The 25,347-nt window shown below is 58.7% G+C and overlaps 1 protein-coding gene across 1 annotated transcript in view; it reads right to left on the bottom strand.

Moving 5' to 3' along the window:
• Nucleotides 1-4,280: 4,280 nt before the first annotated feature.
• Nucleotides 4,281-25,347, bottom strand: part of TRIM62 (tripartite motif containing 62) — a 171,538-nt gene continuing 150,471 nt past the window's right edge. The window contains exon 6 of the mRNA XM_073656036.1: nt 4,281-5,539. Within this exon, the coding sequence (XP_073512137.1) occupies nt 4,989-5,539 (551 nt within the window). The 3' untranslated portion in view covers nt 4,281-4,988. The remainder of the gene's footprint in view (nt 5,540-25,347) is intronic.

Here is a 25,347-nt window from a genome sequence, read left to right as displayed (position 1 = left end):
TATCCAGATGAGGTCTGACCAAGGAGGAGTAGAGGATAATTGCTTCACGTGATCTAGACTCTATGCTTCTCCTAATACCTCTCAGAACTGGGCACAGTATCCAGATGAGGTCTGACCAAGGAAGAGTAGAGGGGATAATGACTTCACGTGATCTAGACTCTATGCTTCTCCTAATACCTCCCAGAACTGGACACAGTATCCAGATGAGGTCTGACCAAGGAGGAGTAGAGGGGGATAATTACTTCACGTGATCTAGACTCTATGCTTCTCCTAATACCTCCCAGAACTGGACACAGTATCCAGATGAGGTCTGACCAAGGAGGAGTAGAGGGGATAATTACTTCACGTGATCTAGACTCTATGCTTCTCCTAATACCTCCCAGAACTGGACACAGTATCCAGATGAGGTCTGACCAAGGAGGAGTAGAGGGGATAATTACTTCACGTGATCTAGACTCTATGCTTCTCCTAATACCTCCCAGAACTGGACACAGTATCCAGATGAGGTCTGACCAAGGAGGAGTAGAGGATAATTACTTCACGTGATCTAGACTCTATGCTTCTCCTAATACCTCCCAGAACTGGACACAGTATCCAGATGAGGTCTGACCAAGGAGGAGTAGAGGGGGATAATGACTTCACGTGATCTAGACTCTATGCTTCTCCTAATACCTCCCAGAACTGGACACAGTATCCAGATGAGGTCTGACCAAGGAGGAGTAGAGGATAATTACTTCACGTGATCTAGACTCTATGCTTCTCCTAATACCTCCCAGAACTGGACACAGTATCCAGATGAGGTCTGACCAAGGAGGAGTAGAGGGGATAATCACTTCACGTGATCTAGACTCTATGCTTCTCCTAATACCTCCCAGAACTGGACACAGTATCCAGATGAGGTCTGACCAAGGAGGAGTAGAGGGGATAATTACTTCACGTGATCTAGACTCTATGCTTCTCCTAATACCTCCCAGAACTGGACACAGTATCCAGATGAGGTCTGACCAAGGAGGAGTAGAGGAGGATAATTACTTCACGTGATCTAGACTCTATGCTTCTCCTAATACCTCCCAGAACTGGACACAGTATCCAGATGAGGTCTGACCAAGGAGGAGTAGAGGGGATAATGACTTCACGTGATCTAGACTCTATGCTTCTCCTAATACCTCCCAGAACTGGACACAGTATCCAGATGAGGTCTGACCAAGGAGGAGTAGAGGGGATAATGACTTCACGTGATCTAGACTCTATGTTTCTCCTAATACCTCTCAGAACTGGGCACAGTATCCAGATGAGGTCTGACCAAGGGGGAGTAGAGGGGATAATTACTTCACGTGATCTAGACTCTGCTTCTCCTAATACCTCCCAGAACTGGACACAGTATCCAGATGAGGTCTGACCAAGGAGGAGTAGAGGGGATAATGACTTCACGTGATCTAGACTCTATGTTTCTCCTAATACCTCTCAGAACTGGGCACAGTATCCAGATGAGGTCTGACCAAGGAGGAGTAGAGGGGATAATGACTTCACGTGATCTAGACTCTATGTTTCTCCTAATACCTCTCAGAACTGGACACAGTATCCAGATGAGGTCTGACCAAGGAGGAGTAGAGGGGATAATTACTTCACGTGATCTAGACTCTATGCTTCTCCTAATACCTCCCAGAACTGGACACAGTATCCAGATGAGGTCTGACCAAGGAGGAGTAGAGGAGATAATTACTCCACGTGATCTAGACTCTATGCTTCTCCTAATACCTCCCAGAACTGGACACAGTATCCAGATGAGGTCTGACCAAAGAGGAGTAGAGGGGGATAATTACTTCACGTGATCTAGACTCTATGCTTCTCCTAATACCTCTCAGAACTGGACACAGTATCCAGATGAGGTCTGACCAAGGAGGAGTAGAGGGGGATAATGACTTCATGAGATCTAGACTCTATGCTTCTCCTAATACCTCCCAGAACTGGACACAGTATCCAGATGAGGTCTGACCAAGGAGGAGTAGAGGATAATTACTTCACGTGATCTAGACTCTCTGCTTCTCCTAATACCTCCCAGAACTGGACACAGTATCCAGATGAGGTCTGACCAAGGAGGAGTAGAGGGGATAATTACTTCACGTGATCTAGACTGTATGCTTCTCCTAATACCTCCCAGAACTGGGCACAGTATCCAGATGAGGTCTGACCAAGGAGGAGTAGAGGGGATAATTACTTCACATGATCTAGACTCTATGCTTCTCCTAATACCTCCCAGAACTGGACACAGTATCCAGATGAGGTCTGACCAAGGAGGAGTAGAGGGGATAATTACTTCACGTGATCTAGACTCTATGCTTCTCCTAATACCTCCCAGAACTGGACACAGTATCCAGATGAGGTCTGACCAAGGAGGAGTAGAGGATAATTACTTCACGTGATCTAGACTCTATGCTTCTCCTAATACCTCCCAGAACTGGACACAGTATCCAGATGAGGTCTGACCAAGGAGGAGTAGAGGGGATAATTACTTCACGTGATCTAGACTGTATGCTTCTCCTAATACCTCCCAGAACTGGGCACAGTATCCAGATGAGGTCTGACCAAGGAGGAGTAGAGGGGATAATTACTTCACGTGATCTAGACTCTATGCTTCTCCTAATACCTCCCAGAACTGGACACAGTATCCAGATGAGGTCTGACCAAGGAGGAGTAGAGGGGGATAATCACTTTTATAGGAGATGTGCCGTCAAGAACAATGACCTCCTGATTACTGATCATTCGCTTCTGCTATGAAACAATCACACATCTACTATCACCTTATTCCACGGGAACGGCCCTCAAGTTATGTTCCACCATCACGTCCTGGAGCTGAGCGCGAGCGGGACACGGGGGTCTTTCTCCACCACGCGCTCTGCATTACCTCCATGTACAGGTGGAGGGTTACTTAGTGACGTTCTGCAATACAGATGGGTGGAGAGACCAGTGACCACATCTTAGAACATCACAACTCCTTTTATTATGTCCCCCCGGCATGGACGGCGCAGCCCCTCTTTACATTCATTGCGCCATTTACAGATCCCCAGGCAGTGGGGTCTCCACACATCCCACATACATTTGCTGCTTATGTTAGGAAACAGTTGGTCATTCAGGTAGTGATGCCTTCTACTGTACGAGTCCTCATAAACGGCCGGTCCGTTAAGTAATGATACCTTCTAGTGCAGGAGTCCTCTTAAAAACTGTTAATTATCTGATGGACCAGCCTTTTATTTTTGCAGAGATATTCGCTTGATAATTATGTAATGCCCCCCTGAATTATCATATCATAAGCAGGAGGCATGATCTAAGGGAAAATGCACATACCCCAATCTCTGCACTTACTGTGTATTATAGAACAGAGCTGAGTCTGATACAAACACTTCCAGATCTCTCAGGGCAGTCAGTGTGGGGGACGGAGAGAACTGAAGAGCTGAGTGTGACTACAAACACTCCCAAATCCCTTAGGGCAGTGTTAAATGTGATTACAAACACTTCCGGATCTCTCAGGTCAGCTAGTGTTCTGGTGGAAAAATACAGCTGAGTGTGATACAAACACTTCCAGATCTCTCAGGGCAGTCAGTGTGCTGGAGGGAGAATGCCCTGAGAGATCCGGAAGTGTTTGTATCACACTCATCTCTGGTGTATTCTCCCTCCAGCACACTGACTGCCCTGAGAGATCCGGAAGTGTTTGTATCACACTCATCTCTGGTGTATTCTCCCTCCAGCACACTGACTGCCCAGAGAGATCCGGAAGTGTTTGTATCACACTCATCTCTGGTGTATTCTCCCTCCAGCACACTGACTGCCCTGAGAGATCCGGAAGTGTTTGTAATCACATTTAACTGTATTTTTCTTCCCTCTACACTGACTGCCCTGAGAGATCTGGAAGTGTTTGTATCACACTCATCTCTGGTGTATTCTCCCTCCAGCACACTGACTGCCCTGAGAGATCCGGAAGTGTTTGTATCACACTCATCTCTGGTGTATTCTTCCTCCAGCACACTGACTGCCCTGAGAGATCCGGAAGTGTTTGTAATCACATTTAACTGTATTCTTCTTCCCTCCACACTGACTGCCCTGAGAGACCTGGAAGTGTTTGTAATCACATTTAACACTGCCCTGAGAGATCTGGTGTAATCAGTGTAGGGGAAGAAGAATACAGCAGCAGTATTCCAAATCTCCTCTAAGGGCAGTCAGTGTGGGGTAGGAAGTATACAGAAGAGCTTAATGTGATTACCAACACTTCCAGATCTTCTCTCAGGAGTCTGTAATCACACTCTGCTCTGCTGTATTCCCACACAAACACTTCCAGATATCCTCTCACAACAGTACCAGTGTGGAGAGGGACAAAGCTGGGAGAGGAGAGCTGCTCCTGCAGACATGTTTGTAGTCACACTCAGCTCTTCAGTTCTCTCCGTCCCCCACACTGACTGCCCTGAGATCTGGAAGTGTTTGTAATCACACTCAGCTCTGCTCTATACTACACAGTAGGTGCAGAGATGACAGCCTGCTCTTTTCTCACTTGCATGATGCCTCCTGCTTATGAATGGTTCATGCCATACAGGTATCCAGAGCCCCAGAGGAGAATCTCAGGTAACGCCCCCTAGGGCTCATCATAAATTAACAGCTAAAGTTTAAAAGTGAGTATCTCCGCCATGGAGAGGAGAAATGACAAATAACTCTGCTGTGCAGCCGCTGTCCCATCTCGTGGCACACGCTCATACTGGTGGAGGGTCCTCCGGGCCGGTGGTCTCCATATGAAGTTCAGCATTTCATATGGGGGTCTGGACTAGGACAGGCAGTGGTCCGGCCGGTCTTGCCTGGACATGGACATTCATCTGGCGGTGTGAGGCCAATCACCCGACTAACATTGTCAGGGAGGGGGCTAGTCATGAACGCTGCAGACAATCATAGGGGGGATAGATCGTTCGCTACACCCCATCCTGCCCCCTCCTCTCGGGGCACCCTCATATCCGCACGGTGTTGATCCGCAGTGGTTGCACGTTCTTGCCGTTGGCATGGCTTTGCCCGGGGCTGAAGTACGAGCACAGTTTTCCGGGGAACTTTTCCCGGAAAGTGTATAGCCAGGACATGTCGTCAGCGTTGTAGAAGATGAGGAGCCCCTTGTCGTAGTCCAGGTAGACCCCCACTTTCTCCAGTTTGCTCCTGACGTTGAGCCGCGTCCAGGGCTCGGTGCAGGCGCTATAGCGGTTCCCGTCGTGCATTACGATGCAGTAGAAGCCTTTCCCGGGCTGGATCTGGATACTTCCCTTCCGGCTCACGGCTTCATGGGCCAGTCCGATCATCCATTGGGTCTTATCCGAAACCACCACCTCCCAGTAATGCACCCCCCCGTCAAAGACCTGGGTGCCCAGCACCGACACCTCCACGTCAAACCTCTTTGGGGAGTCCTGGAGCGGCTGGGGGTGTAGGTTACCATAGGCCACAATAGTACAGTCGTCTGAGAGGATCAGGCGCTGATGAGCGGTAACGGGATCCAGGGTGAGCACGGCCGGAACTGAGGGAGCAAGAATCAGGATTACTACATGTGACTAGGAGAAAACCAGGAACCGGCACCGCACCCCACCCCAGAAATGACAGAAACTCAGAAAAGAAATCATAAGGGGGCTCAGAACAGGATCCACCACCCCCAGGGTAACAGGAGGGGCCCAGAACAGGATCCACCACCCCCAGGGTAATAGGAGGGGCTCAGAACAGGATCCATTACCCCCAGGGTAACAGGAGGGGCTCAGAACAGGATCCAACCTCCCCCCCAGGGTAACAGGAGGGGCCCAGAACAGGATCCACCACCCCCAGGGTAACCGGAGGGGCTCAGAACAGGATCCACCACCCCCAGGGTAATAGGAGGGGCCCAGAACAGGATCCAACCTCCCAGGGTAACAGGAGGGGCTAAGAACAGGATCCACCACCCCCAGGGTAACAGGAGGGGCTCAGAACAGGATCCACCACCCCCAGAGTAACAGGAGGGGCTCAGAACAGGATCCAACCTCCCAGGGTAACAGGAGGGGCTAAGAACAGGATCCACCACCCCCAGGGTAACAGGAGGGGCTCAGAACAGGATCCACCACCCCCAGAGTAACAGGAGGGGCTCAGAACAGGATCCACCATCCCCAGGGTAACAGCAGGGGCTCAGAACAGGATACCACCCCCCCCAGGGTAACAGGAGGGGCTCAGAACAGGATCCACCCCCTAGGGTAACAGGAGGGGCTCACAACAGGATCCACCATCCCCAGGGTAACAGGGGGGCCTCAGAACAGGATCCACCCCCCCTAGGGTAACAGGAGGGGCTCAGAACAGGATCCACCACACCCAGGGTAACAGGAGGGGCTCAGAACAGGATCCACCACCCCCAGGATAACAGGAGGGGCTCAGAACAGGATCCACCCCCTAGGGTAACAGGAGGGGCTCAGAACAGGATCCACCCCCCCCCCCAGGGTAACAGGAGAGGCTCAGAACAGGATCCACCATCCCCAGGGTAACAGGAGGGGCTCAGAACAGGATCCACCACCCCCAGGGTAACAGGAGGGGCTCAGAACAGGATCCAACCTCCCCCCCCCAGGGTAACAGGAGGGGCTCAGAACAGGATCCACCCCCCCCCCCCAGGGTAACAGGAGGGGCTCAGAACAGGATCCACCACCCCCAGGGTAACAGGAGGGGCTCAGAACAGGATCCACCACCCCCAGGGTAACAGGAGGGGCTCAGAACAGGATCCACTACCCCCAGGGTAACAGGAGGGGCTCAGAAAAGGATCCACCACCCCCAGGGTAACAGGAGGGGCTCAGAACAGGATCCACCACCCCCAGGGTAACAGGAGGGGCTCAGAACAGGATCCACCACCCCTAGGGTAACAGGAGGGGCTCAGAACAGGATCCACCACCCCCAGGGTAACAGGAGGGGTTCAGAACAGGATCCACCACCCTCATGGTAACAGGAGGGGGCTCAGAACAGGATCCACCCCGTAGGGTAACAGGAGGGGCTCAGAACAGGATCCACCACCCCCAGGGTAACAGGAGGAGCTCAGTACAGGATCCCACCCCCAGGGTAACAGGAGGGCTCAGAACAGGATCCACCACACCCAGGGTAACAGGGGGGGGGCTCAGAACAGGATCCACCACCCCCAGGGTAACAGGAGGGCTCAGAACAGGATCCACCCCCTAGGGTAACAGGAGGGGGCTCAGAACAGGATCCACCACCCCCAGGGTAACAGGGGGGGCTCAGAACAGGATCCACCATCCCCAGGGTAACAGGAGGGGCTCAGAACAGCATCCACCATCCCCCCAGGGTAATAGGAGGGGCTCAGAACAGGATACACCACCCCCAGGGTAACAGGAGGGGCTCAGAACAGGATCCACCACCCCCAGGGTAACAGGAGGGGCTCAGAACAGGATCCAACACCCCCAGGGTAACAGGAGGGGCTCAGAACAGGATCCACCACCCCCAGGGTAACAGGAGGGGCTCAGAACAGGATCCACCACCCCCAGGGTAACAGGGGGGGCTCAGAACAGGATCCACCACCCCCAGGGTAACAGGAGGGGCTCAGAACAGGATCCAACCTCTCCCCCAGGGTAACAGGAGGGGCTCAGAACAGGATCCACCCCCCCCAGGGTAACAGGAGGGGCTCAGAACAGGATCCACCACCCCCCCCAGGGTAACAGGAGGGGCTCAGAACAGGATCCACCATCCCCAGGGTAACAGGAGGGGCTCAGAACAGGATCCACCACCCCCAGGGTGCCAGGAGGGGCTCAGAACAGGATCCACCACCCCCAGGGTAACAGGAGGGGCTCAGAACAGGATCCACCACCCCCCCCTCAAGGGTAACAGGAGGGGCTCAGAACAGGATCCACCATCCCCAGGGTAACAGGAGGGGCCCAGAACAGGATCCACCACCCCCAGGGTACCAGGAGGGGTTCAGAACAGGATTCACCACCCCCAGGGTAACAGGAGGGGGCTCAGAACAGGATCCACCCCCCCCCCCCCAGGGTAACAGGAGGGGCTCAGAACAGGATCCACCACCCCCCCCTCAAGGGTAACAGGAGGGGCTCAGAACAGGATCCACCATCCCCAGGGTAACAGGAGGGGCCCAGAACAGGATCCACCACCCCCAGGGTACCAGGAGGGGCTCAGAACAGGATTCACCACCCCTAGGGTAACAGGAGGGGCTCAGAACAGGATCCACCACCCCCAGGGTAACAGGAGGGGCTCAGAACAGGATCCACCACCCCCAGGGTAACAGGAGGGGCTCAGAACAGGATCCACCACCCCCAGGGTAACAGGAGGAGCTCAGTACAGGATCCCACCCCCCCCCCCCCAGGGTAACAGGAGGGGCTCAGAACAGGATCCACCACCCCCAGGGTAACATGAGGGATCAGAACAGGATCCACCCCCTAGGGTAACAGGAGGGGCTCAGAACAGGATCCACCACCCCCGGGGTAACAGGAGGGGCTCAGAACAGGATCCACCATCCCCAGGGTAACAGGAGGGGCTCAGAACAGGATCCAACCTCCCTCCCTAGGGTAACAGGAGGGGCTCAGAACAGGATCCACCCCCCCCCCCAGGGTAACAGAAGGGGCTCAGAACAGGATCCATCATCCCCAGGGTAACAGGAGGGGCTCAGAACAGGATCCAACCTCCCCCCCAGGGTAACAGGAGGGGCTCAGAACAGGATCCACAACCCCCAGGGTAACAGGAGGGGCTCAGAACAGGATCCACCACCCCCAGGGTAACAGGAGGGGCTCAGAACAGGATCCCCCCACCCCCAGGGTAACAGGAGGGGCTCAGAACAGGATCCACCACCCCCAGGGTAACAGGAGGGGCTCAGAACAGGATCCAACCTCCCCCCCAGGGTAACAGGAGGGGCTCAGAACAGGATCCACCACCCCCCCCAGGGTAACAGGAGGGGCTCAGAACAGGATCCACCATCCCCAGGGTAACAGGAGGGGCTCAGAACAGGATCCACCACCCCCAGGGTAACAGCAGGGGCTCAGAACAGGATCCACCATCCCCAGGGTAACAGGGGGGGGCTCAGAACAGGATCCACCCCCATGGTAATAGGAGGGGCTCAGAACAGGATCCACCCCCCCTAGGGTAACAGGAGGGGTTCAGAACAGGATCCACCACCCCCAGGGTAACAGGAGGGAGCTCAGAACAGGATCCACCACCCCCAGGGTAACAGGAGGAGCTCAGTACAGGATCCCACCCCCCCAGGGTAACAGGAGGGCTCAGAACAGGATCCACCACACCCAGGGTAACAGGAGGGGCTCGGAACAGGATCCACCACCCCCAGGGTAACAGGAGGGGCTCGGAACAGAATCCAACCTCCCCCCCCAGGGTAACAGGAGGGACTCAGAACAGGATCCACCACCCCCAGAGTAACAGGAGGGGCTCAGAACAGGATCCACCACCCCCAGGGTAACAGGAGGGGTCAGAACAGGATCCACCACCCCCAGGGTAACAGGAGGGACTCAGAACAGGATCCACCCCCCAGGGTACCAGGAGGGGCTCAGAACAGGATCCCCCCCCAGGGTAACAGGAGAGGCTCAGAACAGGATCCACCACCCCCAGGGTAACAGGAGAGGCTCAGAACAGGATCCACCACCCCCAGGGTAACAGGAGGGGCTCAGAACAGGATCCACCACCCCCAGGGTAACAGGAAGGGCTCAGAACAGGATCCACCACGCCCAGGGTAACAGGAGGGACTCAGAACAGGATCCACCACCCCCAGGGTAACAGGGGGGGCTCAGAACAGGATCCACCATCCCCAGCGTAACAGGAGGGGTCAGAACAGGATCCACCATCCCCAGGGTAACAGGAGGGGCTCAGAACAGGATACACCAACCCCAGGGTAACAGGAGGGGCTCAGAACAGGATCCACCAACCCCAGGGTAACAGGAGGGGCTCAGAACAGGATCCACCACCCCCAGGGTAACAGGAGGGGCTCAGAACAGGATCCATACCCCCCCCCCAGGGTAATAGGAGGGGCTCAGAACAGGATCCACCACCCCCAGGGTAACAGGAGGGGCTCAGAACAGGATCCACCACCCCCAGGGTAACAGGAGGGGCTCAGAACAGGATCCAACCTCCCCCCCAGGGTAACAGAAGGGGCTCAGAATAGGATCCACCACCCCCAGGGTAACAGGAGGGGCCCAGAACAGGATCCACCACCCCCAGGGTAACAGGAAGGGCTCAGAACAGGATCCACCACCCCCAGGGTAACAGGAGGGACTCAGAACAGGATCCACCACCCCCAGGGTAACAGGGGGGGCTCAGAACAGGATCCACCATCCCCAGCGTAACAGGAGGGGTCAGAACAGGATCCACCACCCCCAGGGTAACAGGGGGGGCTCAGAACAGGATCCACCATCCCCAGCGTAACAGGAGGGGTCAGAACAGGATCCACCATCCCCAGGGTAACAGGAGGGGCTCAGAACAGGATCCACCAACCCCAGGGTAACAGGAGGGGCTCAGAACAGGATCCACCACCCCCAGGGTAACAGGAGGGGCTCAGAACAGGATCCACCACCCCCAGGGTAACAGGAGGGGCTCAGAACAGGATCCATCCCCCCCCCAGGGTAATAGGAGGGGCTCAGAACAGGATCCACCACCCCCAGGGTAACAGGAGGGGCTCAGAACAGGATCCACCACCCCCAGGGTAACAGGAGGGGCTCAGAACAGGATCCAACCTCCCCCCCAGGGTAACAGGAGGGGCTCAGAACAGGATCCACCACCCCCAGGGTAACAGGAGGGCTCAGAACAGGATCCACCACCCCCAGGGTAACATGAGGGATCAGAACAGGATCCACCCCCTAGGGTAACAGGAGGGGCTCAGAACAGGATCCACCACCCCCGGGGTAACAGGAGGGGCTCAGAACAGGATCCACCATCCCCAGGGTAACAGGAGGGGCTCAGAACAGGATCCACCACCCCCAGGGTAACAGGAGGGGCTCAGAACAGGATCCAACCTCCCCCCCTAGGGTAACAGGAGGGGCTCAGAACAGGATCCACCCCCCCCCCCCAGGGTAAAAGAAGGGGCTCAGAACAGGATCCATCATCCCCAGGGTAACAGGAGGGGCTCAGAACAGGATCCAACCTCCCCCCCAGGGAAATAGGAGGGGCTCAGAACAGGATCCACAACCCCCAGGGTAACAGGAGGGGCTCAGAACAGGATCCACCACCCCCAGGGTAACAGGAGGGGCTCAGAACAGGATCCCCCCACCCCCAGGGTAAAAGGAGGGGCTCAGAACAGGATCCACCACCCCCAGGGTAACAGGAGGGGCTCAGAACAGGATCCAACCTCCCCCCCAGGGTAACAGGAGGGGCTCAGAACAGGATCCACCACCCCCCCCAGGGTAACAGGAGGGGCTCAGAACAGGATCCACCATCCCCAGGGTAACAGGAGGGGCTCAGAACAGGATCCACCACCCCCAGGGTAACAGGAGGGGCTCAGAACAGGATCCACCATCCCCAGGGTAACAGGGGGGGGCTCAGAACAGGATCCACCCCCATGGTAATAGGAGGGGCTCAGAACAGGATCCACCCCCCCTAGGGTAACAGGAGGGGTTCAGAACAGGATCCACCACCCCCAGGGTAACAGGAGGGAGCTCAGAACAGGATCCACCCCTTAGGGTAACAAGAGGGGCCCAGAACAGGATCCACCACCCCCAGGGTAACAGGAGGAGCTCAGTACAGGATCCCACACCCCAGGGTAACAGGAGGGCTCAGAACAGGATCCACCACACCCAGGGTAACAGGAGGGGCTCGGAACAGGATCCACCACCCCCAGGGTAACAGGAGGGGCTCGGAACAGAATCCAACCTCCCCCCCCAGGGTAACAGGAGGGACTCAGAACAGGATCCACCACCCCCAGAGTAACAGGAGGGGCTCAGAACAGGATCCACCACCCCCAGGGTAACAGGAGGGGTCAGAACAGGATCCACCACCCCCAGGGTAACAGGAGGGACTCAGAACAGGATCCACCCCCAGGGTACGAGGAGGGGCTCAGAACAGGATCCCCCCCCCCAGGGTAACAGGAGAGGCTCAGAACAGGATCCACCACCCCCAGGGTAACAGGAGAGGCTCAGAACAGGATCCACCACCCCCAGGGTAACAGGAGGGGCTCAGAACAGGATCCACCACCCCCAGGGTAACAGGAAGGGCTCAGAACAGGATCCACCACCCCCAGGGTAACAGGAGGGACTCAGAACAGGATCCACCACCCCCAGGGTAACAGGGGGGGCTCAGAACAGGATCCACCATCCCCAGCGTAACAGGAGGGGTCAGAACAGGATCCACCATCCCCAGGGTAACAGGAGGGGCTCAGAACAGGATCCACCAACCCCAGGGTAACAGGAGGGGCTCAGAACAGGATCCACCAACCCCAGGGTAACAGGAGGGGCTCAGAACAGGATCCACCACCCCCAGGGTAACAGGAGGGGCTCAGAACAGGATCCATACCCCCCCCCCAGGGTAATAGGAGGGGCTCAGAACAGGATCCACCACCCCCAGGGTAACAGGAGGGGCTCAGAACAGGATCCACCACCCCCAGGGTAACAGGAGGGGCTCAGAACAGGATCCAACCTCCCCCCCAGGGTAACAGAAGGGGCTCAGAATAGGATCCACCACCCCCAGGGTAACAGGAGGGGCTCAGAACAGGATCCACCACCCCCAGGATAACAGGAAGGGCTCAGAACAGGATCCACCACCCCCAGGGTAACAGGAGGGACTCAGAACAGGATCCACCACCCCCAGGGTAACAGGGGGGGCTCAGAACAGGATCCACCATCCCCAGCGTAACAGGAGGGGTCAGAACAGGATCCACCACCCCCAGGGTAACAGGGGGGGCTCAGAACAGGATCCACCATCCCCAGCGTAACAGGAGGGGTCAGAACAGGATCCACCATCCCCAGGGTAACAGGAGGGGCTCAGAACAGGATCCACCAACCCCAGGGTAACAGGAGGGGCTCAGAACAGGATCCACCACCCCCAGGGTAACAGGAGGGGCTCAGAACAGGATCCACCACCCCCAGGGTAACAGGAGGGGCTCAGAACAGGATCCACCCCCCCCCCCCAGGGTAATAGGAGGGGCTCAGAACAGGATCCACCACCCCCAGGGTAACAGGAGGGGCTCAGAACTGGATCCACCACCCCCAGGGTAACAGGAGGGGCTCAGAACAGGATCCAACCTCCCCCCCAGGGTAACAGGAGGGGCTCAGAACAGGATCCACCACCCCCAGGGTAACAGGAGGGCTCAGAACAGGATCCACCCCCTAGGGTAACAGGAGGGGCTCAGAACAGGATCCACCACCCCCAGGGTAACAGGAGGGGCTCAGAACAGGATCCACCCCCCCCCAGGGTAACAGGAGGGGCTCAGAACAGGATCCACCACCCCCAGGGTAACAGGAGGGCTCAGAACAGGATCCACCCCCTAGGGTAACAGGAGGGGCTCAGAACAGGATCCACCACCCCCAGGGTAACAGGAAGGGCTCAGAACAGGATCCACCACCCCCAGGGTAACAGGAGGGACTCAGAACAGGATCCACCACCCCCAGGGTAACAGGGGGGGCTCAGAACAGGATCCACCATCCCCAGCGTAACAGGAGGGGTCAGAACAGGATCCACCACCCCCAGGGTAACAGGGGTGGCTCAGAACAGGATCCACCATCCCCAGCGTAACAGGAGGGGTCAGAACAGGATCCACCATCCCCAGGGTAACAGGAGGGGCTCAGAACAGGATCCACCAACCCCAGGGTAACAGGAGGGGCTCAGAACAGGATCCACCAACCCCAGGGTAACAGGAGGGGCTCAGAACAGGATCCACCACCCCCAGGGTAACAGGAGGGGCTCAGAACAGGATCCACCCCCCCCAGGGTAATAGGAGGGGCTCAGAACAGGATCCACCACCCCCAGGGTAACAGGAGGGGCTCAGAACAGGATCCACCACCCCCAGGGTAACAGGAGGGGCTCAGAACAGGATCCAACCTGCCCCCCAGGGTAACAGGAGGGGCTCAGAACAGGATCCACCACCCCCAGGGTAACAGGAGGGGCTCAGAACAGGATCCACCACCCCCAGGGTAACAGGAGGGGCTCAGAACAGGATCCACCACCCCCAGGGTAACAGGAGGGGTCAGAACAGGATCCACGACCCCCAGGGTAACAGGAGGGGTAAGAACAGGATCCCCCCCCCCCCAGGGTAACAAGAGGGGCTCAGAACAGGATCCACCACCCCCAGGGTAACAGGAGGAGCTCAGTACAGGATCCCACCCCCCCCCGAGGGTAACAGGAGGGCTCAGAACAGGATCCACCACACCCAGGGTAACAGGGGGGGCTCAGAACAGGATCCACCACCCCCAGGGTAACAGGAGGGCTCAGAACAGCATCCACCCCCTAGGGTAACAGGAGGGGCTCAGAACAGGATCCACCATCCCCCCAGGGTAATAGGAGGGGCTCAGAACAGGATACACCACCCCCAGGGTAACAGGAGGGGCTCAGAACAGGATCCAACCTCCCCCCCAGGGTAACAGGAGGGGCTCAGAACAGGATCCACCCCTCGCAGGGTAACAGGAGGGGCTCAGAACAGGATCTACCATCCCCAGGGTAATAGGAGGGCTCAGAACAGGATCCACCACCCCCAGGGTAACAGGAGGGGCTCAGAACAGGATCCAACCTCCACCCCAGGGTAACAGGAGGGGCTCAGAACAGGATCCACCACCCCCAGGGTAACAGGAGGGGCTCAGAACAGGATCCACCATCCCCAGGGTAACAGGAGGGGCTCAGAACAGGATCCACCACCCCCAGGGTAACAGGAGGAGCTCAGTACAGGATCCCACCCCCCCAGGGTAACAGGAGGGCTCAGAACAGGATCCACCACACCCAGGGTAACAGGAGGGCTCAGAACAGGATCCACCCCCACCCCAGGGTAACAGGAGGGGCTCAGAACAGGATCCACCACCCCCAGGGTAACAGGAGGTGCTCAGAACAGGATCCACAATCCCCAGGGTAACAGGAGGGGCTCAGAACAGGATCCACCATCCCCCCAAGGTAATAGGAGGGGCTCAGAACAGGATCCACCCCCCCCACCCAGGGTAACTGGAGGGCTCAGAACAGGATCCACCCCCTAGGGTAACAGGAGGGGCACAGAACAGGATCCACCATCCCCAGGGTAACAGGAGGGGCTCAGAACAGGACCCACCATCCCCCCAGGGTAATAGGAGGGGCTCAGAACAGGATCCACCACCCCCAGGGTAATAGGAGGGGCTCAGAACAGGATCCACCACCCCCAGGGTAACAGGAGGGGCTCAGAACAGGATCAACCACCCCCAGGGTAATAGGAGGGGCTCAGAACAGGATCCACCACCCCCAGGGTAACAGGAGGGGCTCAGAACAGGATCCACCACCCCCAGGGAAACAGGAGGGGCTCAGAACAGGATCCACCACCCCCAGGGTAATAGGAGGGGCTCAGAACAGGATCCACCACCCCCAGGGTAACAGGAGGGGCTCAGAACAGGATCCACCACCCCCAGGGTAATAGGAGGGGCTCAGAACAGGATCCACCACCCCCAGGGTAACAGGAGGGGCTCAGAACAGGATCCACCACCCCCAGGGTAACAGGAGGGGCTCAGAACAGGATCCACCCCCCCCCCAGGGTAACAGGAGGGGCTCAGAACAGGATCCACCACCCCCTAGGGTAACAGGAGGGGCTCAGAACAGGATCCACCACCCCCAGGGTAACCGGAGGAGCTCAGTACAGGATCCACCACCCCCAGGGTAACAGGAGGGCTCCGAACAGGATCCACCACCCCCAGGGTAACAGGAGGGCTCAGAACAGGATCCACCCCCTAGGGTAAGAGGAGGGGCTCAGAACAGGATCCACCACCCCCAGGGTAACAGGAGGAGCTCAGTACAGGATCCCACCCCCCCAGGGTAACAGGAGGGCTCCGAACAGGATCCACCACCCCCAGGGTAACAGGAGGGCTCAGAACAGGATCCACCTCCTAGGGTAACAGGAGGGGCTCAGAACAGAATCCACCACCCCCAGGGTAACAGGAGGGGCTCAGAACAGGATCCACCATCCCCAGGGTAACAGGAGGGGCTCAGAACAGGATCCACCATTCCCCCAGGGTAATAGGAGGGGCTCAGAACAGGATACACCACCCCCAGGGTAACAGGACGGCCTCAGAACAGGATCCACCACCCACAGGGTAACAGGAGGGGCTCAGAACAGGATCCACCCCCCCCCACCCAGGGTAACTGGAGGGCTCAGAACAGGATCCACCCCCCCAGGGTAACAGGAGGGGCTCAGAACAGGATCCACCATCCCCCCAGGGTAATAGGAGGGGCTCAGAACAGGATCCACCATCCCCCCAGGGTAATAGGAGGGGCTCAGAACAGGATCCACCATCCCCAGGGTAACAGGAGGGGCTCAGAACAGGATCCACCATCCCCCCAGGGTAATAGGAGGGGCTCAGAACAGGATACACCACCCCCAGGGTAATAGGAGGGGCTCAGAACAGGATCCACCACCCCCAGGGTAACTGGAGCGCTCAGAACAGGATCCACCACAACCAGGTTAACAGGAGGGGCTCAGAACAGGATCCACCACCCCCAGGGTAACAGGAGGGGCTCAGAACAGGATCCACCACCCACAGGGTAACAGGAGGGGCTCAGAACAGGATCCACCCCCCCCCCAGGGTAACTGGAGGGCTCAGAACAGGATCCACCACCCCCAGGGTAACAGGAGGGGCTCAGAACAGGATCCACCATCCCCAGGGTAACAGGAGGGGCTCAGAACAGGATCCACCATCCCCCCAGGGTAATAGGAGGGGCTCAGAACAGGATCCACCACCCCCAGGGTAACAGGAGGGGCTCAGAACAGGATCCACCACCCCCAGGGTAACAGGAGGGGCTCAGAACAGGATCCACCACCCCCAGGGTAACAGGAGGGGCTCAGAACAGGATCCACCCCCCCCAGGGTAACAGGAGGGGCTCAGAACAGGATCCACCACCCCCTAGGGTAACAGGAGGGGCTCAGAACAGGATCCACCACCCCCAGGGTAACAGGAGGAGCTCAGTACAGGATCCACCACCCCCAGGGTAACAGGAGGGCTCCGAACAGGATCCACCACCCCCAGGGTAACAGGAGGACTCAGAACAGGATCCACCCCCTAGGGTAACAGGAGGGGCTCAGAACAGGATCCACCACCCCCAGGGTAACAGAAGGAGCTCAGTACAGGATCCCACCCCCCCAGGGTAACAGGAGGGCTCCGAACAGGATCCACCACCCCCAGGGTAACAGGAGGGCTCCGAACAGGATCCACCACCCCCAGGGTAACAGGAGGGCTCAGAACAGGATCCACCCCCTAGGGTAACAGGAGGGGCTCAGAACAGAATCCACCATCCCCAGGGTAACAGGAGGGGCTCAGAACAGGATCCACCATCCCCAGGGTAACAGGAGGGGCTCAGAACAGGATCCACCATTCCCCCAGGGTAATAGGAGGGGCTCAGAACAGGATACACCACCCCCAGGGTAACAGGAGGGGCTCAGAACAGGATCCACCATCCCCAGGGTAACAGGAGGGGCTCAGAACAGGATCCACCATTCCCCCAGGGTAATAGGAGGGGCTCAGAACAGGATACACCACCCCCAGGGTAACAGGAGGGGCTCAGAACAGGATCCACCACCCCCAGGGTAACAGGAGGGGCTCAGAACAGGATCCAACCTCCCCCCAGGGTAACAGGAGGGGTTCAGAACAGGATCCACCCCCTCCCAAGGTAACAAAAGGGGCTCAGAACAGGATCCACCATCCCCAGGGTAACAGGAGGGGCTCAGAACAGGATCCACCACCCCCAGGGTAACAGGAGGGGCTCAGAACAGGATGCAACCTCCCCCCAGGGTAACAGGAGGGGCTCAGAACAGGATCCACCACCCCGAGGGTAACAGGAGGAGCTCAGTACAGGATCCCACCCCCCCAGGGTAACAGGAGGGCTCAGAACAGGATCCACCACACCCAGGGTAAAAGGGGGGGCTCAGAACAGGATCCACCACCCCCAGGGGAACAGGAGGGCTCAGAACAGGATCCACCCCCTAGGGTAAAAGGAGGGGCACAGAACAGGATCCACCACCCCCAGGGTAACAGGAGGGGCTCAGAACAGGATCCACCACCCCCAGGGTAACAGGAGGGGCTCAGAACAGGATCCACCACCCCCAGGGTAACAGGAGGGGCTCAGAACAGGATCCACCACACCCAGGCTAACAGGAGGGGCTCAGAACAGGATCCACCACCCCCAGGGTAACAGGAGGGCCTCAGAACAGGATCCACCATCCCCAGGGTAACAGGAGGGGCTCAGGACAGGATCCAACCTCTCCCCCAGGGTAACAGGAGGGGCTCAGGACAGGATCCAACCTCTCCCCCAGGGTAATAGTAGGGGCTCAGAACAGGATCCCCCCCCCCAGGGAAACAGGAGGGGCTCAGAACAGGATCCAACCTCCCCCCCAGGGTAACAGGAGGGGCTCAGAACAGGATCCAACCTCCCCCCCAGGGTAACAGGAGGGGCTCAGAACAGGATCCACCCCCCCCAGGGTAACAGGAGGGGCTCAGAACAGGATCCACCACCCCCAGGGCAACAGGAGGGGCTCAGAACAGGATCCACCCTCCCCCAGGGTAACAGGAGGGGCTCAGAACAGGATCCACCATCCACAGGGTAACAGGAGGGGCTCAGAACAGGATCCACCACCCCCAGGGTACCAGGAGGGGCTCAGAACAGGATCCACCACCCCCATGGTACCAGGAGGGGCTCAGAACAGGATCCACCACCCCCAGGGTAACAGGAGGGGCTCAGAACAGGATCCAACCACCCCCACAGGGTAACAGGAGGGGCTCAGAACAGGATCCACCACCCCCCTCCCTCAAGGGTAACAGGAGGGGCTCAGAACAGGATCCACCACCCCCAGGGTAACAGGAGGGGCTCAGAACAGGATCCACCACCCCCAGGGTACCAGGAGGGGCTCAGAACAGGATCCACCATCCCCCCAGGGTAATAGGAGGGGCTCAGAACAGGATACACCACCCCCAGGGTAATAGGAGGGGCTCAGAACAGGATCCACCACCCCCAGGGTAACTGGAGGGCTCAGAACAGGATCCACCACAACCAGGTTAACAGGAGGGGCTCAGAACAGGATCCACCACCCCCAGGGTAACAGGAGGGGCTCAGAACAGGATCCACCACCCACAGGGTAACAGGAGGGGCTCAGAACAGGATCCACCCCCCCCCCCAGGGTAACTGGAGGGCTCAGAACAGGATCCACCACCCCCAGGGTAACAGGAGGGGCTCAGAACAGGATCCACCATCCCCAGGGTAACAGGAGGGGCTCAGAACAGGATCCACCATCCCCCCAGGGTAATAGGAGGGGCTCAGAACAGGATCCACCACCCCCAGGGTAACAGGAGGGGCTCAGAACAGGATCCACCACCCCCAGGGTAACAGGAGGGGCTCAGAACAGGATCCACCACCCCCAGGGTAACAGGAGGGGCTCAGAACAGGATCCACCCCCCCAGGGTAACAGGAGGGGCTCAGAACAGGATCCACCACCCCCTAGGGTAACAGGAGGGGCTCAGAACAGGATCCACCACCCCCAGGGTAACAGGAGGAGCTCAGTACAGGATCCACCACCCCCAGGGTAACAGGAGGGCTCCGAAGAGGATCAACCACCCCCAGGGTAACAGGAGGGCTCAGAACAGGATCCACCCCCTAGGGTAACAGGAGGGGCTCAGAACAGGATCCACCACCCCCAGGGTAACAGGAGGAGCTCAGTACAGGATCCCACCCCCCCAGGGTAACAGGAGGGGTCCGAACAGGATCCACCACCCCCAGGGTAACAGGAGGGCTCCGAACAGGATCCACCACCCCAGGGTAACAGGAGGGCTCAGAACAGGATCCACCCCCTAGGGTAACAGGAGGGGCTCAGAACAGAATCCACCACCCCCAGGGTAACAGGAGGGGCTCAGAACAGGATCCACCATCCCCAGGGTAACAGGAGGGGCTCAGAACAGGATCCACCATTCCCCCAGGGTAATAGGAGGGGCTCAGAACAGGATACACCACCCCCAGGGTAACAGGAGGGGCTCAGAACAGGATCCACCACCCCCAGGGTAACAGGAGGGGCTCAGAACAGGATCCAACCTCCCCCCCAGGGTAACAGGAGGGGTTCAGAACAGGATCCACCCCCCCCCAAGGTAACAGGAGGGGCTCAGAACAGGATCCACCATCCCCAGGGTAACAGGAGGGGCTCAGAACAGGATCCACCACCCCCAGGGTAACAGGAGGGGCTCAGAACAGGATGCAACCTCCCCCCAGGGTAACAGGAGGGGCTCAGAACAGGATCCACCACCCTGAGGGTAACAGGAGGAGCTCAGTACAGGATCCCACCCCCCCAGGGTAACAGGAGGGCTCAGAACAGGATCCACCACACCCAGGGTAAAAGGGGGGGCTCAGAACAGGATCCACCACCCCCAGGGGAACAGGAGGGCTCAGAACAGGATCCACCCCCTAGGGTAAAAGGAGGGGCACAGAACAGGATCCACCACCCCCAGGGTAACAGGAGGGGCTTAGAACAGGATCCACCATCCCCAGGGTAACAGGAGGGGCTCAGAACAGGATCCACCATCCCCCCAGGGTAATAGGAGGGGCTCAGAACAGGATCCACCACCCCCAGGGTAACAGGAGGGGCTCAGAACAGGATCCACCACCCCCAGGGTAACAGGAGGGGCTCAGAACAGGATCCACCACCCCCAGGGTAACAGGAGGAGCTCAGTACAGGATCCCACCCCCCCAGGGTAACAGGAGGAGCTCAGTACAGGATCCCACCCCCCCAGGGTAACAGGAGGGCTCAAAACAGGATCCACCACACCCAGGGTAACAGGAGGGCTCAGAACAGGATCCACCACACCCAGGGTAACAGGAGGGGCTCAGAACAGGATCCACCACCCCCAGGGTAACAGGAGGGGCTCAGAACAGGATCCACCATCCCCAGGGTAACAGGAGGGGCTCAGAACAGGATCCACCCCCCCCCCAGGGTAACAGGAGGGGCTCAGAACAGGATCCACTATCCACAGGGTAACAGGAGGGGCTCAGAGCAGGATCCACCACCCCCAGGGTAACAGGAGGGGTCAGAACAGGATCCACCACCCCCAGGGCAACAGGAGGGGCTCAGAACAGGATCCACCCTCCCCCAGGGTAACAGGAGGGGCTCAGAACAGGATCCACCATCCACAGGGTAACAGGAGGGGCTCAGAACAGGATCCACCACCCCCAGGGTACCAGGAGGGGCTCAGAACAGGATCCACCACCCCCATGGTACCAGGAGGGGCTCAGAACAGGATCCACCACCCCCAGGGTAACAGGAGGGGCTCAGAACAGGATCCAACCACCCCCACAGGGTAACAGGAGGGGCTCAGAACAGGATCCACCACCCCCCTCCCTCAAGGGTAACAGGAGGGGCTCAGAACAGGATCCACCACCCCCAGGGTAACAGGAGGGGCTCAGAACAGGATCCACCACCCCCAGGGTACCAGGAGGGGCTCAGAACAGGATTCACCACCCCCAGGGCAACAGGAGGGTCTCAGAACAGGATCCAACCTCCCCCCAGGGTAACAGGAGGGGTTCAGAACAGGATCCACCACCCCCAGGGTAACAGGAGGGGCTCAGAACAGGATCCACCACCCCCAGGGTAACAAGAGGGGCTCAGAACAGGATCCACCATCCCCAGGGTAACAGGAGGGGCTCAGAACAGGATCTACCACCCCCAGGGTAACGGGAGGGGCTCAGAACAGGATCCACCCCCCAAGGTAACAGGAGGGGCTCAGAACAGGATCCACCACCCCCAGGCTAACAGGAGGGGCTCAGAACAGGATCCACCCCCCCCCCCCAGGGTAATAGGAGGGGCTCAGAACAGGACCCACCACCCCCAGGGTAACAGGAGGGGCTCAGAACAGGATCCACCACCCCCAGGGTAACAGGAGGAGCTCAGTACAGGATCCCCCCCCCCCAGGGTAACAGGAGGGGCTCAGAACAGGATCCACCACCCCCAGGGTAACAGGAGGGGCTCAGAACAGGATCCACCACCCCCAGGGTAACAGGAGGGCTCAGAACAGGATCCACCATCCCCAGGGTAACAGGAGGGGCTCAGAACAGGATCCACCACCCCCCCAGGGTAACAGGAGGGGCTCAGAACAGGATCCACCACCCCCCCAGGGTAACAGGAGGGGCTCAGAACAGGATCCACCACCCCCAGGGTAACAGGAGGGGCTCAGAACAGGATCCACCACCCCCAGGGTAACAGGAGGGGCTCAGTACAGGATCCCCCCCCCAGGGTAACAGGAGGGGCTCAGAACAGGATCCACCACCCCCAGGGTAACAGGAGGGGCTCAGAACAGGATCCACCACCCCCCAGGGTAACAGGAGGGGCTCAGAACAGGATCCACCACCCCCCCAGGGTAACAGGAGGGGCTCAGAACAGGATCCACCTCCCTCCAGGATAAGAGGAGGGGCTCAGAACAGGATCCACCCCCCCCCCAGGGTAACAGGAGGGGCTCAGACCAGGATCCACCATCCCCAGGGTAACAGGAGGGGCTCAGAATAGGATCCACCCCCCCACCCCCCAGGGTAACAGGAGGAGCTCAGACCAGGATCCACCCCCCCAGGGTAACAGGAGGGGCTCAGAACAGGATCCACCATCCCCAGGGTAACAGGAGGGGTCAGAACAGGATCCACCAACCCCAGGGTAACAGGAGGGGCTCAGAACAGGATCCACCAACCCCAGGGTAACAGGAGGGGCTCAGAACAGGATCCACCACCCCCAGGGTAACAGGAGGGGTCAGGACAGGATCCACCCCCCCCCCCAGGGTAACAGGAGGGGCTCAGAACAGGATCCACCACCCCCAGGGTAACAGGAGGGCTCAGAACAGGATCCACCATCCCCAGGGTAACAGGAGGGGCTCAGAACAGGATCCACCACCCCCCCAGGGTAACAGGAGGGGCTCAAAACCGGATCCACCTCCCTCCAGGATAAGAGGAGGGGCTCAGAACAGGATCCACCCCCCCCCCCCAGGGTAACAGGAGGGGCTCAGACCAGGATCCACCATCCCCAGGGTAACAGGAGGGGCTCAGAATAGGATCCACCCCCCCACCCCCCAAGGTAACAGGAGGAGCTCAGACCAGGATCCACCCCCCCAGGGTAACAGGAGGGGCTCAGAACAGGATCCACCATCCCCAGGGTAACAGGAGGGGTCAGAACAGGATCCACCAACCCCAGGGTAACAGGAGGGGCTCAGAACAGGATCCACCACCCCCAGGGTAACAGGAGGGGTCAGGACAGGATCCACCCCCCCCCCAGGGTAACAGGAGGGGCTCAGAACAGGATCCACCATCCCCAGGGTAACAAGAAGGGCTCAGAACAGGATCCACCATCCCCAGGGTAACAGGAGGGGTCAGGACAGGATCCACCCCCCCCCAAGGTAACAGGGGAAGCTCAGAACAGGATCCACCACCCCCAGGGTAACAGGAGGGGCTCAGAACAGGATCCACCACCCACAGGGTAACAGGAGGGGCTCAGAACAGGATCCACCAACCCCAGGGTAACAGGAGGGGCTCAGAACAAGACCCACCACCCCCAGGGTAACAGGAGGGGCTCAGAACAGGATCCACCACCCCCAGGGTAACAGGAGGAGCTCAGTACAGGATCCCCCCCCCCAGGGTAACAGGAGGGGCTCAGAACAGGATCCACCACCCCCAGGGTAACAGGAGGGGCTCAGAACAGGATCCACCACCCCCAGGGTAACAGGAGGGCTCAGAACAGGATCCACCATCCCCAGGGTTACAGGAGGGGCTCAGAACAGGATCCACCACCCCCCCAGGGTAACAGGAGGGGCTCAGAACAGGATCCACCACCCCCCCAGGGTAACAGGAGGGGCTCAGAACAGGATCCACCACCCCCAGGGTAACAGGAGGGGCTCAGAACAGGATCCACCACCCCCAGGGTAACAGGAGGGGCTCAGAACAGGATCCACCTCTCTCCAGGATAAGAGGAGGGGCTCAGAACAGGATCCACCCCCCCCCCAGGGTAACAGGAGGGGCTCAGAACAGGATCCACCCCCCCCAGGGTAACAGGAGGGGCTCAGAACAGGATCCACCATCCCCAGGGTAACAGGAGGGGCTCAGAACAGGATCCACCACCCCCAGGGTAACAGGAGGGGCTCAGAACAGGATCCACCACCCCCAGGGTAACAGGAGGGGCTCAGAACAGGATCCACCCCCCCCCCCCCCAGGGTAACAGGAGGGGCTCAGAACAGGATCCACCATCCCCAGGGTAACAGGAGGGGCTCAGAACAGGATCCACCACCCCCAGGGTAATAGGAGGGGCTCAGAACAGGATCCACCACCCCCAGGGTAATAGGAGGGGCTCAGAACAGGATCCACCACCCCCAGGGTAACAGGAGGGGCTCAGAACAGGATCCACCACCCCCCCCCCCAGGGTAACAGGAGGGGCTCAGAACAGGATCCACCATCCCCAGGGTAACAGGAGGGGCTCAGAACAGGATCCACCACCCCCAGGGTAATAGGAGGGGCTCAGAACAGGATCCACCACCCCCAGGGTAATAGGAGGGGCTCAGAACAGGATCCACCACCCCCAGGGTAACAGGAGGGGCTCAGAACAGGATCCACCACCCCCAGGGTAATAGGAGGGGCTCAGAACAGGATCCACCATCCCCAGGGTAACAGGAGGTGGCTCAGAACAGGATCCACCCCGTAGGGTAACAGGAGGGGCTCAGAACAGGATCCACCACCCCCAGGGTAACAGGAGGGCTCAGAACAGGATCCACCACCCCCAGGGTAACAGGAGGGGCTCAGAACAGGATCCACCCCGTAGGGTAACAGGAGGGGCTCAGAACAGGATCCACCACCCCCAGGGTAACAGGAGGGGGCTCAGAACAGGATCCACCCCGTAGGGTAACAGGAGGGGCTCAGAACAGGATCCACCACCCCCAGGGTAACAGGAGGGCTCAGAACAGGATCCACCACCCCCAGGGTAACAGGAGGGGCTCAGAACAGGATCCACCACCCCCAGGGTAACAGGAGGGCTCAGAACAGGATCCACCACCCCCAGGGTAACAGGAGGGGCTCAGAACAGGATCCACCACCCCCAGGGTAACAGGAGGGCTCAGAACAGGATCCACCACCCCCAGGGTAACAGGAGGGGCTCAGAACAGGATCCACCATCCCCAGGGTAACGGGAGGGGCTCAGAACAGGATCCACCA

The sequence above is a fragment of the Phyllobates terribilis genome, unplaced genomic scaffold (assembly GCF_046119375.1).
Source record: "Phyllobates terribilis strain yellow unplaced genomic scaffold, ASM4611937v1 Scaffold_12__6_contigs__length_324123572, whole genome shotgun sequence".
NCBI lineage: Eukaryota > Metazoa > Chordata > Amphibia > Anura > Dendrobatidae > Phyllobates > Phyllobates terribilis.
The sequence above is the reverse complement of the archived record's forward strand: the minus strand, read 5'-3'. Positions and strand labels throughout refer to the sequence as shown.